Source organism: Bombina bombina, unplaced genomic scaffold, assembly GCF_027579735.1.
Source record: "Bombina bombina isolate aBomBom1 unplaced genomic scaffold, aBomBom1.pri scaffold_679, whole genome shotgun sequence".
Taxonomy (NCBI): domain Eukaryota; kingdom Metazoa; phylum Chordata; class Amphibia; order Anura; family Bombinatoridae; genus Bombina; species Bombina bombina.
The window spans coordinates 159450-178245 of record NW_026511825.1 but is presented as its reverse complement, the minus strand read 5'-3'; the positions used below and the strand labels follow the sequence as shown (position 1 = coordinate 178245).

General features: G+C 40.7%; 1 protein-coding gene across 1 annotated transcript in view; it reads right to left on the bottom strand.

Moving 5' to 3' along the window:
• The window catches only part of LOC128643966 (autophagy-related protein 2 homolog A-like), a gene marked incomplete at its 3' end in the record, with an annotated part of 148128 nt that overhangs the window by 52728 nt on the left and 76604 nt on the right, over nt 1-18796 (bottom strand). Inside the window, exon 7 of the mRNA XM_053696731.1 lies at nt 21-117. Within this exon, the coding sequence (XP_053552706.1) occupies nt 21-117 (97 nt within the window). The remainder of the gene's footprint in view (nt 1-20; nt 118-18796) is intronic.

The following is an 18796-nucleotide window of genomic DNA, read 5'->3' as shown; positions in this document are numbered from 1 at the left end:
GGTTCCTACAGAGTCCTCACCTGAAATACTTAAGGCATCCATGAGTTGCTGCAGATTGCCGATCTGCTGTGGGGTTAGAAACATGTGTAATGAGCCGATCTTCCCATCTATCTCCAGCTGTAAAGAAAGGAACAGATGGTCAGTGTCAGCATCTTGTTTGCAACTAATGATGTACTGAGACATAAAATCTAAAATATGGTAGTCAGACACCAAAAAACTATAGGCTCCATGTATGAAGCAGCATACGAGCCTGCTGAGACCGCTGCTTCTTACAGTCTCCGCCACCTCTAAGGGGCCCTACGTGTAGATATTGATCATTATATAGTGCACTATGCTCTAAGCAGCATTATATTGTGTAGGGTATGAATAAAACCTACAAACATTAATGCCAGAGGTAAAGTTTTTGTTCAAACATTAAAATCACGGAAACCGCTAGCTTTAGAACTCTGTTAAATATAAAACTCCAAAATATGATTCTGTCGTTAAGACACGGCATACAATTTAAAAAAAAGCTTCCAATTTATTTCTATTATCAAATTTGCTTTGTTCCCATATTCATCTTTAAGAGATACCTAGGTAGGCGTCTGGAGCAATATATGGCAGGAAACTAGCGCTGTTTGCAAATGGATAGCATTCTTGCAAAACTGCTGCCATAGAGAGTCTCAGGCACGTGCACGCTTTTCAACAAAACACACCATGAGAACAAACAAAATGTGATAATAGAAGTCAGTTAGAACGTTGTTTAAAATAATATGCTCTTTCTGAATCATGAACGAAAAAGTTTCATGTCCCTCTAATAGAAATGATAACTTTTTTTGCCTCTTTGTATTGGTGGACCTAAGCAAAACTGAAAGAAGACTAAATATTCATACCAAATACTTTTTTATTTAGGAACAAACTCTTAACATTTCAGTGAGGGGAGTGTACTTTTAATAAGGGCGCATAGTATTCAACCCAACTGCAGGAATAACCTTTCAAATGGACTGGGCTCTCCCTCCCACTGGAAGGTAGTTTTCTATTGCTGCCTCTTGTTTACAAAGTCTTTCTACAACAATAGTGCTGTATTGAAGGAGGTTTCATTAGAGGCGTCAGTTTCAACAGACAAAAGCAGCGATTTCGAATGGCATAAGCTATTTGTAAACAGGTTACACTCCAGCAAGTAAAACGAATAACCGAAAATACATTAAAAGCGAAGAAAAATTGTACAGTACTGCTAAATATATTTGCATTTGAATAAGAACATATACAATTAAGCAACTAATATTTGTTTGTCATTTTGTAAAAAAAGCGAATAATAAATAAAAAAATGGATCTAACTTCTTGGCTGCAGTGACAGGGCTATGGGTGCTGAAACCATGAACCTTCCTTGTAAAATTCAAGCACACGTAAACTATGAGAACTTTGAATGTTTTTTAGATTTAAGCCATTTGTGTATACGCTTATGAACCTGCTATCAATGTTCCTTATAACTTAAAGGGCCATTATAGACAGAAAATGACGTCTGAAACCATAAGAGCTTGTCATTTTAATACTATCAACCCTAGACTATAGTGTGTGTTTAAAGGGACATTAAACGAGATGGTTACTTAAAAATGATAAATCATATATATATATATATATATATATATAAAAATGCAATTTACTTTTATTATTTATTTTGTCCCCTTTTCCTTTACTTCTATTCTGAAATTGTGAGCTTTTCAGTTCCTGTTAGAAATGGAAGTGCAGAACACCGTTATATACCACACAGCCATTGGCTGCACACTCTAGTGACCTATTTATAACTGTCCCTAATTGGCCACAGCAGAGAAGGTAACCTAAGTTACAACATGGCAGCTCCCATTGTTTATAGACACTAAAACTTTACACTTATTTTGCCAATATTTAAACGGCTAATGAAACTTTAAAAAATCCATCTACATTTTATTCTCAGACTAATAGTTTCTTTGAATGCATCATTCTATTTAGCGTTTATTTAGTGTTTAATGTCCCTTTAATCCCTGCAAAGTGGTTAAATACACAGTAGGAATACAACCATGTGAGTCGTGCGACTAGCACTGCTGATTGAATCAGAAGCATTTTCTGCTTGAGACCAGCTGAGTTCTACCCAAGCGTATCTCTTCTGTGCATTTAACCCTTTGAAGACGTTAAACACACAGTATTGTAGGGCCAATAGTACTCTAACAGATTAGACCTTGTCATTGTTTTACTATAATGACCAGAAAAGCAAAACCAAACTTACTGCCTAAAAACAGGATTAGGTAAATCAGTAGGGCTGCAGCTAACGATTATTTTCATAATCGATTAATCGGCCGATTATTTTTTCGATTAATCGACTAATCAGAACAACCCCCACCCCTATATTTAAAATACAATCCACAAACTGAGTGTTACAAATAGAAACTTCAGAATAAAAACACAATTTATGCTTACCTGATAAATTTATTTCTCTTGTGGTGTATCCAGTCCACGGATCATCCATTACTTGTGGGATATTCTCATTCCCAACAGGAAGTTGCAAGAGGAAACCCACAGCAGAGCTGCAATATAGCTCCTCCCCTAACTGTCATAGCCAGTCATTCGACCGAAAACAAGCCGAGAAAGGAGGAACCATAGGGTGCAGTGGTTACTGTAGTTTAAATTTAAAAATTACCTGCCTTAAAATGACAGGGCGGGCCGTGGACTGGATACACCACAAGAGAAATAAATTTATCAGGTAAGTATAAATTGTGTTTTCTGTTGTAAGGTGTATCCAGTCCACGGATCATACATTACTTGTGGGATACCAATACCAAAGCTAAAGTACACAGATGAAGGGAGGGACAAGGCAGGAACTTAAATGGAAGGAAACACTGCCTGTAAAACCTTTCTCCCAAATATAGCCTCCGAAGAAGCAAAAGTATCAAATTTGCAAAATTTTGAAAAGTATGAAGCGAAGACCAAGTCGCCGCCTTGCAAATCTGTTCAAAAGAAGCCTCATTTTTAAAGGCCCAAGTGGAAGCCACAGCTCTAGTGGAATGAGCTGTAATCCTTTCAGGAGGCTGCTGTCCAGCAGTCTCATAGGCTAAGCGGATTAAGCTTCTTAGCCAAAAAGAAGGAGAGGTTGCCGAAGCCTTTTGATATCTCCTCTGTCCAGAGAAGACAACAAACCAAGCAGATGTTTGACGAAAATCTTTAGTAGCTTGTAAGTAAAAACTTTAAAGCACGGACCACGTCCAGATTGTGAAACACAAGGATGGAACAACAATCTCTTGATTGATATTCTTGTTAGATACCACCTTAGGTAAAAACCCAGATTTGGTACGCAGGACTACCTTATCCGTATGAAAAATCAGATAAGGAGAATCACATTGTAAGGCAGATAACTCGGAGACTCTACGAGCCGAGGAAATAGCTACCAAAAAAGGACTTTTCAAGATAAAAGTTTGATATCTATGGAATGAAGAGGTTCAAACGGAACTTCTTGAAGAACCTTAAGAACCAAGTTTAAGCTCCATGGTGGAGCAACCGGTTTAAACACAGGCTTGATTCTAACTAAAGCCTGACAAAATGCCTGAACGTCTGGAACATCTGCCAGACGCTTAACTAGCTGACCATCCTTTTTCCAAACCTTCTTGGAGAAAAGATAATATCCTAGGAATCCTGACCTTACTCCATGAGTAACCCTTGGATTCACACCAATAAAGATATCTACGCCATACCTTATGGTAAATTTTCCTGGTGACAGGCTTTCGTGCCCGTATTAAGGTATCAATAACTGACTCGGAGAAGCCACGCTTTGATAAAATCAAGCGTTCAATCTCTAGGCAGTCAGCCGCAGAGAAATTAGATTTGGATGGTTGGAAGGACCCTGAAGTAGAAGGTCCTGTCTCAGAGGCAGAGACCATGGTGGAAAGGATGACATGTCCACTAGATCTGCAAACCAGGTCCTGCGTGGCCACGCAGGTGCTATCAGAATCACCGATGCTTTCTCCTGCTTGATCTTGGCAATCAGTCGAGGGGGCAGAGGAAACGGTGGAAACACATAAGCCAGGTTGAAAGACCAGGGCGCTGCAAGAGCATCTATCAGTGTCGCCTTGGGATCCCTGGACCTGGATCCGTAACACGGAAGCTTGGCGTTCTGGCGAGACGCCATGAGATCCAGTTCTGGTTTGCCCCAACGATGAATCAGCTGTGCAAATACCTCCGGATGGAGTTCCCACTCTCCCGGATGGAGTTCCCACTCTCCCGGATGAAAAGTCTGACGACTTAGTAAAATCCGCCTCCCAGTGCTCTACACCTGGGATATGGATAGCTGATAGGTGGCAAGAGTGAATCTCTGCCCAGTGAATTATTTTTGAACTTCTAACATCTCTAGGGAACTTCTTGTTCCCCCTTGATGGTTGATGTAAGCTACAGTCGTGATGTTGTCCGACTGAAACCTGATGTACCTCAGAGTTGCTAACTGAGGCCAAGCCTGAAGAGCCTCGAATATCGCTCTTAGTTCCAGAATATTTATTGGAAGGAGAGACTCCTCCTGAGTCCACGATCCCTGAGCCTTCAGGGAGTTCCAGACTGCACCCCAACCTAGAAGGCTGGCATTTGTTGTTACAATTGTCCAATCTGGCCAGCGAAAGGTCATACCTTTGGACAGATGGACCCGAGATAGCTACCAGGGAAAAGAATCCCTGGTCTCTTGGTCCAGATTCAGTTGAGGGGACAAATCTGTGTAATCCCCGCTCCACTGACTGAGCATGCATAGTTGCAGCGGTCTGAGATGTAAGCGTTCAAACGGCACTATGTCCATTGCCGCTACCATTAAGCCGATTACTTCCATACACTGAGCCACCGAAGGGCGCGGAATGGAATGAAGAACCCGGCAGGAATTTAGAAGCTTTGATAACCTGGACTCAGTCAGGTGAATTTTCATTTCTATAGAATCTATCAGAGTCCCTAGAAAGGAAACTCTTGTGAGTGGGGATAGAGAACTCTTTTCCTCGTTCACTTTCCACCCATGCGACCTCATAAATGCCAGTACTACGTCCGTATGAGACTTGGCAATTTGGAAGTTTGACGCCTGTATCAGGATGTTGTCTAAATAAGGGGCTACTGCTATGCCCCGTGGCCTTAGGACCGCTATAAGCGATCCTAGAAACTTTGTAAAGATTCTTTGGGCTGTAGCTAATCCAAAGGGAAGAGCTACAACTGGTAATGCCTGTCTTGAAAGGCAAACCTGAGAAACCGATGATGATCTTTGTGTATTGGAATGTGAAGATAAGCATCCTTTAGATCCACTGTAGTCATATATTGACCCTCCTGGATCAGTGGTAGGATGGTACGAATAGTTTCCATCTTGAACGACGGAACTTTGAGGAATTTGTTTAAGATCTTTAGATCCAAAATTGGTCTGAAGGTTCCCTCTTTTTTGAGAACCACAAACAGATTTGAGTAAAAACCCTGTTGCTGTTCACTCCCATAACTAGGAGGTCTCGTACACAGTGTAAGAATGCCTCTCTCTTTATCTGGTGTGCAGATAATTGTGAAAGGTGAAATCTCCCTTTTGGGGGGGAAGCTTTGAAGTCCAGAAGATATCCCTGGGATATAATTTCCAACGCCCAGGGATCCTGAACATCTCTTGCCCACGCCTGGTCGAAGAGTGAAAGTCTGCCCCCTACTAGATCCGTTACCGGATAGGGGGCCGTTCCTTCATGCTGTCTTAGAGGCAGCAGCAGGCTTTTTTGACCTGCTTACCTTTTTTCCAGGTCTGGTTTGGTCTCCAGACCGTCTTAGATTGAGCAAAAGTTCCCTCTTGTTTATTATTAGAGGAAGTTGATGCCGCACCTGCCTTGAAGTTTTGAAAGGCACGAAAATTAGACTGTTTGGCCCTAGATTTGGACCTGTCCTGAGGAAGGGCATGACCTTTTCCTCCAGTGATATCAGCAATAATCTCCTTCAAACCAGGCCCGAATAGAGTCTGCCCCTTGAAGGGAGTGTTAAGTAGCTTAGATTTTGAAGTCACATCAGCTGTCCAAGATTTAAGCCATAGCGCTCTGCGCGCCTGTATAGCAAAACCAGAATTCTTAGCCGTTAGTTTAGTCAAATGAACAATGGCATCAGAAATAAAAGAATTGGCTAGCTTAAGTGCTCTAAGTTTGTCAAGTATGTCATCCAATGGAGTCGCTACCTGTAAAGCCTCTTCCAGAGACTCAAACCAGTACGCCGCAGCAGCAGTGACAGGGGCAATGCATGCAAGGGGCTGTAGGATAAAACCTTGTTGAATAAATATTTTCTTAAGGTAACCTTCTAATTTTTTATCCATTGTATCTAAAAAAGCACAACTGTCCTCGACAGGGATAGTAGTACGCTTTGCTAGAGTAGAAACTGCTCCCTCCACCTTAGGGACTGTCTGCCATAAGTCCCGTGTGGTGGCGTCTATTGGAAACATTTTTCTAAAAATAGGAGGGGAAGAGAATGGCACACCTGGTCTATTCCATTCCTTATTAATAATTTTTGTAAACCTTTTAGGTATTGGAAAAACATCAGTACACACCGGCACTGCAAGTATTTATCCAGTCTACACAATTTCTCTGGCACTGCAATGGAATCACAGTCATTCAGAGCAGCTAAAACCTCCCTAAGCAACACGCGGAGGTGTACAAGCTTAAATTTAAATGTAGAAATATTAGAATCAGGTATCTTCCTGAGTCATTAACATCACCCACTGACTGAAGCTCTCTTTCCTCAGCTTCTGCATATTGTGAGGCAGTATCAGACATGGTTCTTAAAGCGTCAGTATGCTCTGCATTTTGTCTCACCCCAGAGCTATCTCGCTTACCTCTAAGTTCAGGTAGTCTGGCTAATACCGCTGACAGTGTATTATCCATGACTGTCGCCATGTCTTGTAAAGTAAACGCTATGGGCGCCCTAGATGTACTTGGCGCCATTTGAGCGTGAGTCCCTTAAGCGGGAGTCAAAGGGTCTGACACGTGGGGAAAGTTAGTCAGCATAACTTCCCCCTTGTCAGATTCCTCTGGTGATAAAAAAATTTTAAAAGACAGAAAATGATCTTTATTGCCTAAAATGAAATCAGTACATTTGGTACACATTCTAAGAGGGGGTTCCACCATGGCTTTTAAACATAATGAACAAGGAGTTTCTTCTATGTCAGACATGTTTATACAGACTAGCAATGAGAATAGCAAGCTTGGAAAACACTTTAAATCAAGTTAACAAGCAAATATAATAAATGGTACTGTGCCTTTAAGAGAAACAAATTTTGTCAGAATTTGAAAAACAGTGAAAAAATGCAGTAAATCAAACAATTTTTTTACAGTGTATGTAATAGACTAGCAGAGCATTGCACCCACTTGCAAATGGATGATTAACCCCTTAGTTCAAAAAACGGATCAAAAAAACGAAATAGAGGTTTTTTTTAACAGTCACAACCAACTGCCACAGCAAGCTGTAGCCCTACCTTCTCCAATAAACGACTTTGGAAAGCCTTTGGGCCCTTTAGAGATGTCCTATAGCATTCAGGGGGCCTTTGAGGGAATCTGGATGTCTTAGTTTGTAATTTTAACTGCATAAAAAAAAAAACGTTAAAATAGGCCCCTCCCACTCATAGTAACACAGTGGAAAGCCTCAGGAAACTGTTTCTAGGCAAAATTTAAGCCAGCCATCTGGAAAAAACTAGGCCCCAATAAAGTTTTATCACCAAAGTATATATAAAAACGATTAAACATGCCAGCAAACGTTTTATATTGTAAATATCATAAGGGTATTACCCCTGGGAGTAAGCATGATACCAGTCGTTATTAAATCACTGTATTCAGGCTTAACTTACATTAATCCGGTATCAGCAGCATTTTCTAGTGTTTTCCATCTCTAGAAAAAATTATAACTGCACATACCTGATAGCAGAATAAACTGCACGCCATTCTCTCGCTGAAGTTTTACCTCATCTGTGTAATCCCCTCAGACATATGTGAGAACAGCAATGGATCTTAGTTAAAACCTGCTAAGATCATAGAAACCTCAGGCAGATTCTTCTTCTATTTACTGCCTGAGATAAAATAGCACAACTCCGGTACTATTTAAAAATAACAAACTTTTGATTGAAGAAAATAAACTAGCTATATTTAACCACTCTCTCTTACGACCTCCTTGTTTGTTGAGAGTTGCAAGAGAATGACTGGGTATGACAGTTAGGGGAGAAGCTATATTGCAGCTCTGCTGTGGGTTTCCTCTTGCAACTTCCTGTTGGGAATGAGAATATCCCACAAGTAATGGATGATCCGTGGACTGGATACACCTTACAAGAGAAAAATATTTAAACAGCAGACATTTTTTGAAAAATAAGCAAAACAAAGCCACAAACTGTTTCAAAAGATGTAGAAGGTAGACTATCACATATACCACCTTTCAGAAATTTTGCATTGAAATGCAAAACTGTCAACATGACCACATTCTCCTGGCTGAAGCTGGCTCCCTTTTTGAAGCTATTTTGCCTGCAGCAGATAAGAGGTGCTCAGATAATGTTGAGGTGCCTGAGATGCATAAGTAGGGTTTTGCCAATTTCACAAAGGTGGGATATTTATCTTTAACTCTCCAGCAATGCAAGGGGCCTCTTAACAAAGTAAGCCTGTACTTAATTCTAACATAAAATATCTTGAAGATCTATATGCACTGGTAAACAACCAGCTATAAGGTTAGGGAAAAAATATCTAGTCCGCTCTTAAAATAACAGATATATACTTATAGAGGTTGAATTTGGTACATATTACAATTAATTAAAATATAAAAATAAAAAAGTAAAAAGCTCTAAGGACTATAACAGTACAAAGCCTTACACATTTATCTATAGAGTACATATAATAAGCAATAGCGAGCGATCCGCTAATAATTGTGCAAACAGATAATAGTGCATATTATTATTATCGGTTATTTGTAGAGCGTCAACAGATTCTGCAGCGCTAAAGAATTAAAAAAAACAAATCCCACCAATCTATGGCTAGGTGTAAACAACAAGCTTGGCACTATATCATGCAAAGCATAGTCCCAAATCACCTGATTTAATATAAACAATCCAAATGATGACTCCTATTATTTCTGGGTTGCAAACTTATACTGTCCTGAAAAAGTGAAAAGTAAACGTCTGTAGACGTCCTTTAGGCTAAGAACATAACCATAAAACACAATACCATGTGCAGGAGCTCATTGGAGAGATGCAGCTGGTGATGTGCACAGACCAACTACTTGCAAACCAACTAATTAAAGGGACATTAAACCCCAAAAATATATTTCATGATTCAGAAAGAGAATACAATTTTAAACAACTTTCCAATTTACTTCTATTATCTAATTTGCTTAATTTTTCAGACATCCTTTGTTGAAGGAATAGCAATGCACATGGGTGAGCCAATCACACGAGGCATCTATGTCCAGCCACCAGTCAGCAGCTACTGAGCGTATCTAGATATGCTTTTAAGCAAAGGGTAGCAATAGAATTAAGCATATTAGATAATAGAAGTAAATTACAAAGTTGTTTAAAATTGCATGTTCTTTCTAAATCTTGAAAGAAAAAAAACACAATTTATGCTTACCCAGGGTCGGCTCCAGAACGAATGAAATGGGGGGGCCTTTTTTTTTCACAAGGGGGCACGCATTTACAAAGCATGTATGAGAGTCAAAATAAGAGCAGACCTATATATTCTGCAGGAAAGTGTAGCTTCTGGCTGGCTTATTCCCCACTATTAACATTTAGAGAATATGTGCTAAATCACTAGGTAAAAGAATGAAATCTAAATCCTATGCAGTGCACTAAAACAGAGACAGTAAACTTGAGACCCCCAGGGCAATAGCTCCTTAAAACCAATTCACCCCTTATTCACCATGATCCAAAACTCTTAAACTCATTCTCAAATTTCAATCATATCCCCTAAAAAGGTACAAAAAAGAGAGAGAAGTTTGACAGTACCCAGCACTCACAAAACACTATATAGTAACAGTATGCATTGAAAACCGGATTGTGTCCAGAACTGGTTATTAAAACGTAACTTTTACTAATGATAGAATAAAAAGGGTGGTAAATAGTACCAAATGTATACCATAAATATGTGAGACATACATTTAAAACTTAGATTAAGAAACAGATCAGGACTGTGTGTGTGAGACTTCCCTGGGTAATAGTTCAAATACACCGTAACCCTCAGGGCTCAGAGAATACACGGATTGCTCTAAAGCTAATCTAAAAAGGGGATTGACCCCAACAACATTACCTAATCTGAGCAATACTGGTATCTAGAGCAGGAGAGGAAACGGTTTATAAATGACTGATTAAGGAAGGCAATTGCCACATCAATATGAGCTAAGAAAGGTCCCAGGTAAACACAAATTAGCAAGTCTCATGCACACAGACAATGCCTGATGTACATTTCGCCGCTAGCACGGCTTTCTCAGAGGCTAAATGAGAAAGCCGTGCTAGCGGCGAAATGTACATCAGGCATTGTCTGTGTGCATGAGACTTGCTAATTTGTGTTTACCTGGGACTTTTCTAAGCTTATATGGATGTGGCAATTGCCTTCCTTAATCAGTCATTTATAAACCGTTTCCTCTCCTGCTCTAGGTACCAGTATTGCTCAGATTAGGTAATGTTGTTGGGGTCAATCCCCTTTTTAGATTAGCTTTAGAGCAATCCGTGTATTCTCTGAGCCCTAAGGGTTACGGTGTATTTGAACTATTACCCAGGGAAGTAATTCTGTTTTTGAAGTCTCACACACACAGTCCTGATCTGTTTCTTAATCTAAGTTTTAAATGTATGTCTCACATATTTATGTTATACATTTGGTACTATTTACCAACCTTTATTATTTTATCCTATCATTAGTAAAAGTTACGTTTTAATAACCAGTTCTTGACACAATCCGGTTTTCAATGCATACTGTTACTATATAGTGTTTTGTGAGTGCTGGGTACTGTCAAACTTCTCTCTCTTTTTTGTACCTATATATCTATCAGACAGTCAGCATCCCCCTTCTCCTACACTTCACCAGTGATACCAACTGGTATATAATGAATACTGAATAGATTATATATCTACTATTATTTCAGCATACTATATTATGAAGGGGTTGATATTTGCTTAAACTAACACCGTTGCCACTATTTCTATCCCCTAAACAGCCATGCACCCCAAACCCCCCCCAATATAGCAATGAGAATACTAGGTTTTCAGGTACTGGTAATTTTGTAGATTAGATTTAGCTATACCTGTTTCACAATAACTAACGGATATCAGGCTACTTAATACAACCTATGTACTGTGAACCTATAAGAATATGATTGTATCATATAAATATAAGTCTTTAAATGGCTACTGGCTTCTATCGACGCCTTAAAAGTGCACTGTGAGATCACAGTGCACTTTTGAGGCGTTGATAGAAGCCGGTAGCCATTTATAGACTTATTTATTATATGATACAATCATATTCTTATCATGGTCTATTGTTTAAGAAAATGAGTAACTCACAATAGTTAGGTAAAATTAATAGGGTTAAAAGACAAGTCCAAAAAGTCTCTAATTAACTTCCAATTCCAAATAAGAGGTTAAGACACGGAACTCCTTGCAGATGTGTGATGCGACCTCACAGTTTGCCAGCTAACTCTGCCCCTTGCATGCAGCATTACATAAAAATTCATTATTTTATTTATTATTTTTAAAGCCTATGATCATATCAATATATTTTGAGGGGGCAGAGCATTGCATTTGGGTGGGCATTGACCCCCAATGCCCCCCCCTTGGAGCCGACACTGTGCTTACCTGATAAATTTATTTCTCTTGTGGTGTATCCAGTCCACGGATCATCCATTACTTGTGGGATATTCTCATTCCCAACAGGAAGTTGCAAGAGGACACCCACAGCAGAGCTGTTATATAGCTCCTCCCCTAACTGCCATATCCAGTCATTCGACCGAAAACACGCAGAGAAAGGAGAAACCATAGGGTGCAGTGGTGATTGTAGTTTAAATGAAAAAATTACCTGCCTTAAAATGACAGGGCGGGCCGTGGACTGGATACACCACAAGAGAAATACATTTATCAGGTAAGCATAAATTGTGTTTTCTCTTGTAAGGTGTATCCAGTCCACGGATCATCCATTACTTGTGGGATACCAATACCAAAGCTAAAGTACACGGATGAAGGGAGGGACAAGGCAGGAACTTAAATGGAAGGTACCACTGCCTGTAAAACCTTTCTCCCAAAAATAGCCTCCGAAGAAGCAAAAGTATCAAATTTGTAGAATTTAGAAAAAGTATGAAGCGAAGACCAAGTCGCCGCCTTGCAAATCTGTTCAACAGAAGCCTCATTTTTAAAGGCCCAAGTGGAAGCCACAGCTCTAGTAGAATAAGCTGTTATCCTTTCAGGAGGCTGCTGGCCAGCAGTCTCATAGGCTAAGCGGATTATGCTTCTTAGCCAAAAAGAAAGAGGTTGCCGAAGCCTTTTGACCTCTCCTCTGTCCAGAGTAGACAACAAACAAAGCAGATGTTTGACAAAAATCTTTAGTAGCTTGTAAGTAAAACTTTAAAGCACGAACCACGTCCAGATTGTGTAATAGACGTTCCTTCTTTGAAGAAGGATTAGGACACAAGGATGGAACAACAATCTCTTGATTGATATTCTTGTTAGATACCACCTTAGGTAAAAACCCAGGTTTGGTACGCAGGACTACCTTATCCGTATGGGAGATCAGATAAGGAGAATCACATTGTAAAGCAGATAACTCGGAGACTCTACGAGCCGAGGAAATAGCTACCAAAAACAGAATTTTCCAAGATAAAAGTTTGATATCTATGGAATGAAGAGGTTCAAACGGAACTCCTTGAAGAACCTTAAGAACCAAATTAAAGCTCCATGGGGGAGCAACAGGTTTAAACACAGGCTTGATTCTAACCAAAGCCTGACAAAATTCCTGAACGTCTGGAACATCTGCCAGACGCTTGTGCAAAAGAATAGACAGAGCAGAAATCTGTCCTTTTAAGGAACTAGCTGACAATCCTTTTTCCAAACCATCTTGGAGAAAAGATAATATCCTGGGAATCCTAACCCTTGGATTCACACAAATAAAGAAATGTACGCCATATTTTATGGTAAATTTTCCTGGTGACAGGCTTTCGTGCCTGTATTAAAGTATCAATGACTGACTCGGAGAAGCCACGCTTTGATAAAATCAAGCGTTCAATCTCCAGGCAGTCAGTCTCAGAGAAATTAGATTTGGATGGTTGAAAGGACCCTAAAGTAGAAGGTCCTGTATCAGAGGCAGAGTCCATGGTGGAAAGGATGACATGTCCACCAGATCTGCATACCAGGTCCTGCGTGGCCACGCAGGCGCTATCAAAATCACTGATGCTCTCTCCTGCTTGACCTTGGCAATCAGTCGAGGGAGCAGAGGAAACGGTGGAAACACATAAGCCAGGTTGAAAGACTAGGGCGCTGCTAGAGCATCTATTAGCGTCACCTTGGGATCCCTGGACCTGGATCCGTAACAAGGAAGCTTGGCGTTCTAGCGAGACGCCATGAGATCCAGTTCTGGTTTGCCCCAACGATGAATCAATTGTGCAAACACCTCCAGATGGAGTTCCCACTCTCCCGGATGAAAAGTCTGATGACTTAAAAAATCCGCCTCCCAGTTCTCTACACCTGGGATATGGATAGCTGATAGGTGGCAAGAGTGAGTCTCTGCCCAGCGAATTATCTTTGAGACTTCTAACATCGCTAGGGAACTTCTTGTTCCCCCTTGATGGTTGATGTAAGCCACAGTCGTGATGTTGTCCGACTGAAATCTGATGTACCTCAGAGTTGCTAACTGAGGCCAAGCCTGAAGAGCATTGAATATCTATTGGAAGGAGTGTCTCCTCCTGAGTCCACGATCCCTGAGCCTTCAGGGAGTTCCAGACTGCACCCCAACCTAGAAGGCTGGCATCTGTTGTTACAATTGTCCAATCTGGCCTGCGAAAGGTCATACCTTTGGACAGATGGACCCGAGATAGCCACCAGAGAAGAGAATCCCTGGTCTCTTGATCCAGATTTAGTAGAGGGGACAAATCTGTGTAATCCCTGTTCCACTGACTGAGCATGCATAGTTGCAGCGGTCTGAGATGTAGGCGTGCAAACGGCACTATGTCCATTGCCGCTACCATTAAGCCGATTACTTCCATGCACTGAGCCACCGAAGGGCGCGGAATGGAATGAAGAACACGGCAGGAATTTAGAAGCTTTGATAACCTGGACTCCGTCAGGTAAATTTTCATTTCTACAGAATCTATCAGAGTCCCTAGGAAGGAAACTCTTGTGAGTGGGGATAGAGAACTCTTTTCCTCGTTCACTTTCCACCCATGCGATCTCAGAAATGCCAGTACTACGTCCGTATGAGACTTGGCAATTTGGAAGTTTGACGCCTGTATCAGGATGTCGTCTAAATAAGGGGCCACTGCTATGCCCCGCGGCCTTAGGACCGCCAGAAGCGACCCTAGAACCTTCGTAAAGATTCTTGGGGCTGTAGCTAATCCAAAGGGAAGAGCTACAAACTGGTAATGCCTGTCTAGAAAGGCAAACCTGAGAAACCGATGATGATCTTTGTTATCGGAATGTGAAGATAAGCATCCTTTAAATCCACTGTAGTCATATATTGACCCTCCTGGATCATAGATAGGGTGGTACGAATAGTTTCCATCTTGAATGATGGAACTCTGAGGAATTTGTTTAAGATCTTTAGATCCAAAATTGGTCTGAAGGTTCCCTCTTTTTTGGGAACCACAAACAGATTTGAGTAAAAACCCTGTCCCTGTTCCTCCTTTGGAACTGGATGGATCACTCCCATAACTAGGAGGTCTCGTACACAGTGTAAGAATACCTCTCTCTTTATCTGGTTTGCAGATAATTGTGAAAGGTGAAATCTCCCTTTTGGGGGGGAAGCTTTGAAGTCCAGAAGATATCCCTGGGATATAATTTCCAACACCCAGGGATCCTGGACATCTCTTGCCCACGCCTGGGCGAAGAGCGAAAGTCTGCCCCCTACTAGATCCGTTACCGGATAGGGGGCCTTTCCTTCATGCTGTCTTAGAGGCAGCAGCAGGCTTTTTGGCCTGCTTACCTTTGTCCCAGGTCTGGTTTGGTCTCCAGACCGTCTTGGACTGAGCAAAAGTTCCCTCTTGTTTGCATTAGAGGAAGTTGATGGCGCACTTGCCTTGAAGTTTCGAAAGGCAAGAAAATTAGACTGTTTGGCCCTTGATTTGGACCTGTCCTGAGGAAGGGCATGACCTTTTCCTCCAGTAATATCAGCAATAATCTCCTTCAAACCAGGCCCGAATAGGGTCTGCCCCTTGAAGGGAATGTTAAGTAGCTTAGATTTTGAAGTCACGTCAGCTGACCATGATTTAAGCCATAGCGCCCTGCGCGCCTGTATAGCAAAACCAGAATTCTTAGCCGTTAGTTTAGTCAAATGAACAATGGCATCAGAAAACAAAGGAATTGGCTAGCTTAAGTGCTCTAAGCTTGCCAAGTATGTCATCCAATGGAGTCGCTACCTGTAAAGCCTCTTCCAGAGACTCAAACCAGAACGCCGCAGCAGCAGTGACAGGAGCAATGCATGCAAGGGGCTGTAGGATAAAACCTTATTGAATAAACATTTCCTTAAGGTAACCTTCTAATTTTTTATCCATTGGATCTAAAAAAGCACAACTGTCCTCGACAGGGATAGTAGTATGCTTTGCTAGAGTAGAAACTGCTCCCTCCACCTTAGGGACTGTCTGCCATAAGTCCCGTGTGGTGACGTCTATTGGAAACATTTTTCTAAAAATAGGAGGGGAAGAGAATGGCACACCTGGTCTATCCCATTCCTTATTAATAATTTTTGTAAACCTTTTAGGTATTGGAAAAACATCAGTACACACCGGCACTGCATAGTATTTATCCAGTCTACACAATTTCTCTGGCACTGCAATTGTATCACAGTCATTCAGAGCAGCTAAAACCTCCCTGAGAAACACGCGGAAGTGTTCAAGCTTAAATTTAAATGTAGAAATATCAGAATCAGGTTGCATCATCTTTCCTGAGTCAGAAACATCACCCACAGACTGAAGCTCTCCTTCCTCAGCTTCTGCATAATGTGAGGCAGTATCAGACATGGTTCTTAAAGCGTCAGTATGCTCTGCATTTCGTCTAACCCCAGAGCTATCTCGCTTACCTCTAAATTCAGGTAGTCTGGCTAATACCGCTGACAGTGTATTATCCATGACTGCCGCCATGTCTTGTAAAGTAATCGCTATGGGCGCCCTAGATGTACTTGGCGCCATTTGAGCGTGAGTCCCTTGAGTGGGAGTCAAAGGATCTGACACGTGGGGAGAGTTAGTCGGCATAACTTCCCCCTCGTCAGATTCCTCTGGTGATACATTTTTTTAAAGACAGAATATGATCTTTATTGCTTAAAGTGAAATCAGTACATTTGGTACACATTCTAAGAGGGGGTTCCACCATGGCTTTTAAACATAATGAACAAGGAGTGTCCTCTATGTCAGACATGTTTGTACAGACTAGCAATGAGACTAGCAAGCTTGGAAAACACTTTAAATCAAGTTAACAAGCAAATATAAAAAACGGTACTGTGCCTTTAAGAGAGACAAATTTTGTCAAAATTTGAAAAGCAGTGAAAAAAGGCAGTAAATCAAACGAAATTTTTACAGTGTATGTAATAAGTTAACAGAGCATTGCACCCACTTGCAAATGGATGATTAACCCCTTAATTCAAAAAACGGATCAAAAAAACGTTTTTTAACAGACACAACAAACTGCCACAGCCTGCTGTGGCCCTACCTTCCCCAATAAACGACTTTGGAAAGCCTTTGAGCCCTTTAGAGATGTCCTATAGCATACAGGGGACTCCTGAGGGAAGCTGGATGTCACAGTTTGTAATTTTAACTGCAACAACTGTAACTTTTATACTACAACAGTGGAAAGCCTCAGGAAACTGTTTCTAGGCAAAATTTAAGCCAGCCATGTGGAAAAAACTAGGCCCCAATAAAGTTTTATCACCAAAGCATATATAAAAACGATTAAACATGCCAGCAAACGTTTTATATTGCAATTTTATAAGGGTATTTCCGCTGAGAGTAAGCATGATACCAGTCGCTATTAAATCACTGTATTCAGGCTTAACTTACATTAATCCGGTATCAGCAGCATTTTCTAGCATTTTCCATTTCTAGAAAAAATTGTAACTGCACATACCTCATAGCAGAGTAACCTGCACGCCATTCTACCGCTGAAGTTACCTCTCTCCTCAGACATATGTGAGAACAGTAATGGATCTTAGTTACAACCTGCTAAGATCATAGAAAACTGAGGCAGATTCTTCTTCTATTTACTGCCTGGGATAAAATAGTACAACTCCGGTACCATTTAAAATAACAAACTTTTGATTGAAGATAAAAAACTAACTATATTTCACCACTCTCTCTTACTACCTCCATGCGTGTTGAGAGTTGCAAGAGAATGACTGGATATGGCAGTTAGGGGAGGAGCTATATAACAGCTCTGCTGTGGGTGTCCTCTTGCAACTTCCTGTTGGGAATGAGAATATCCCACAAGTAATGGATGATCCGTGGACTGGATACACCTTACAAGAGACATATGGGTTTAATGTTACTTTAATTATGAGATTCGTTGACAACTATTTTCATAATCTATTATGATCGGTTATATCGATTAGTTGTTGCAGCTCTATAAATCAGATCAGTCTAATCTTCAAAATCGCCATAAAACTTGAAGTAAAGTTTTGCTGTACCCTGTGTCATGCTTATATCAATATAAAAATGATTGCAATCTGGTACAGAAAACGTTGTCTGCATATGTGTGTATTAAAGGGCCATTATAATGTTAAAATGACATATTCTACCCCGATATAGCACGTGCTTTAATGCAACAGGGTTAAACACATAGTTAAAAGAACATGAAACCCAAATTATTTCATGCTTTAGATAAAGCATATAATTTTAAACATTCCAATTTACTTCTATCAAATTGATTAATTCTCTTGGTTTTCTTAGTTAAAGGAGCAGTAATACACTACTTTGAGCTAGCTGAACGCACTGGGTAAGCCACTGTGTGCAGCTGCCAATTAGCAGCTAGCTCCCAGTAGTGCATTGCTGATCCTAAATCTACCAAGGTGTGCTTTTCAACAACGGATACCCCGAGAACAAAGCAAATTAGATAACAGAAGTACATTTATAAAGTTGTTTAAAATGTTGACTGTGTCCTTATTACAGTGGTGTAGGGGTAAAGAATAAATGGTGCTTGATTCTATGGCGTCTTGCATCATGTTGATGTCGCAACAAATTAGGCATTATTTAAAGGGACAGTAAAGTTGAAATTAAACTTAATCTTAAGGATTGGATAGAGCCAAGAGTCCAATTACTAGTGGGATATTCAACTCCTGGCCAGCAGGAGGAGGCAAAGAGCACCCCAGCAAAGCTGCTAAGTGTAACGGTCTTACCCATAACCCCCAGTTCATTCAGCCGAAGGAAAATGGAAAAGGAAGAAACACAAGGGTGAAAAGGTGTCTGAGGTTTACTTAAAAAAACCTGTTGAATTATAATTAAAAAGAGGACGGGGTTGTGCACTCTCCATGTGCGGAAAAAAAGAAATTTATCAGGCAAGCATAAATTTTGTGTTCTTTCCTATGACATGGAGAGTCCACAACGTCATTCCAATTACTAGAGGGAACCAATACCCAAGCTAGAGGACACGGAATGAACAGGGAGGGAG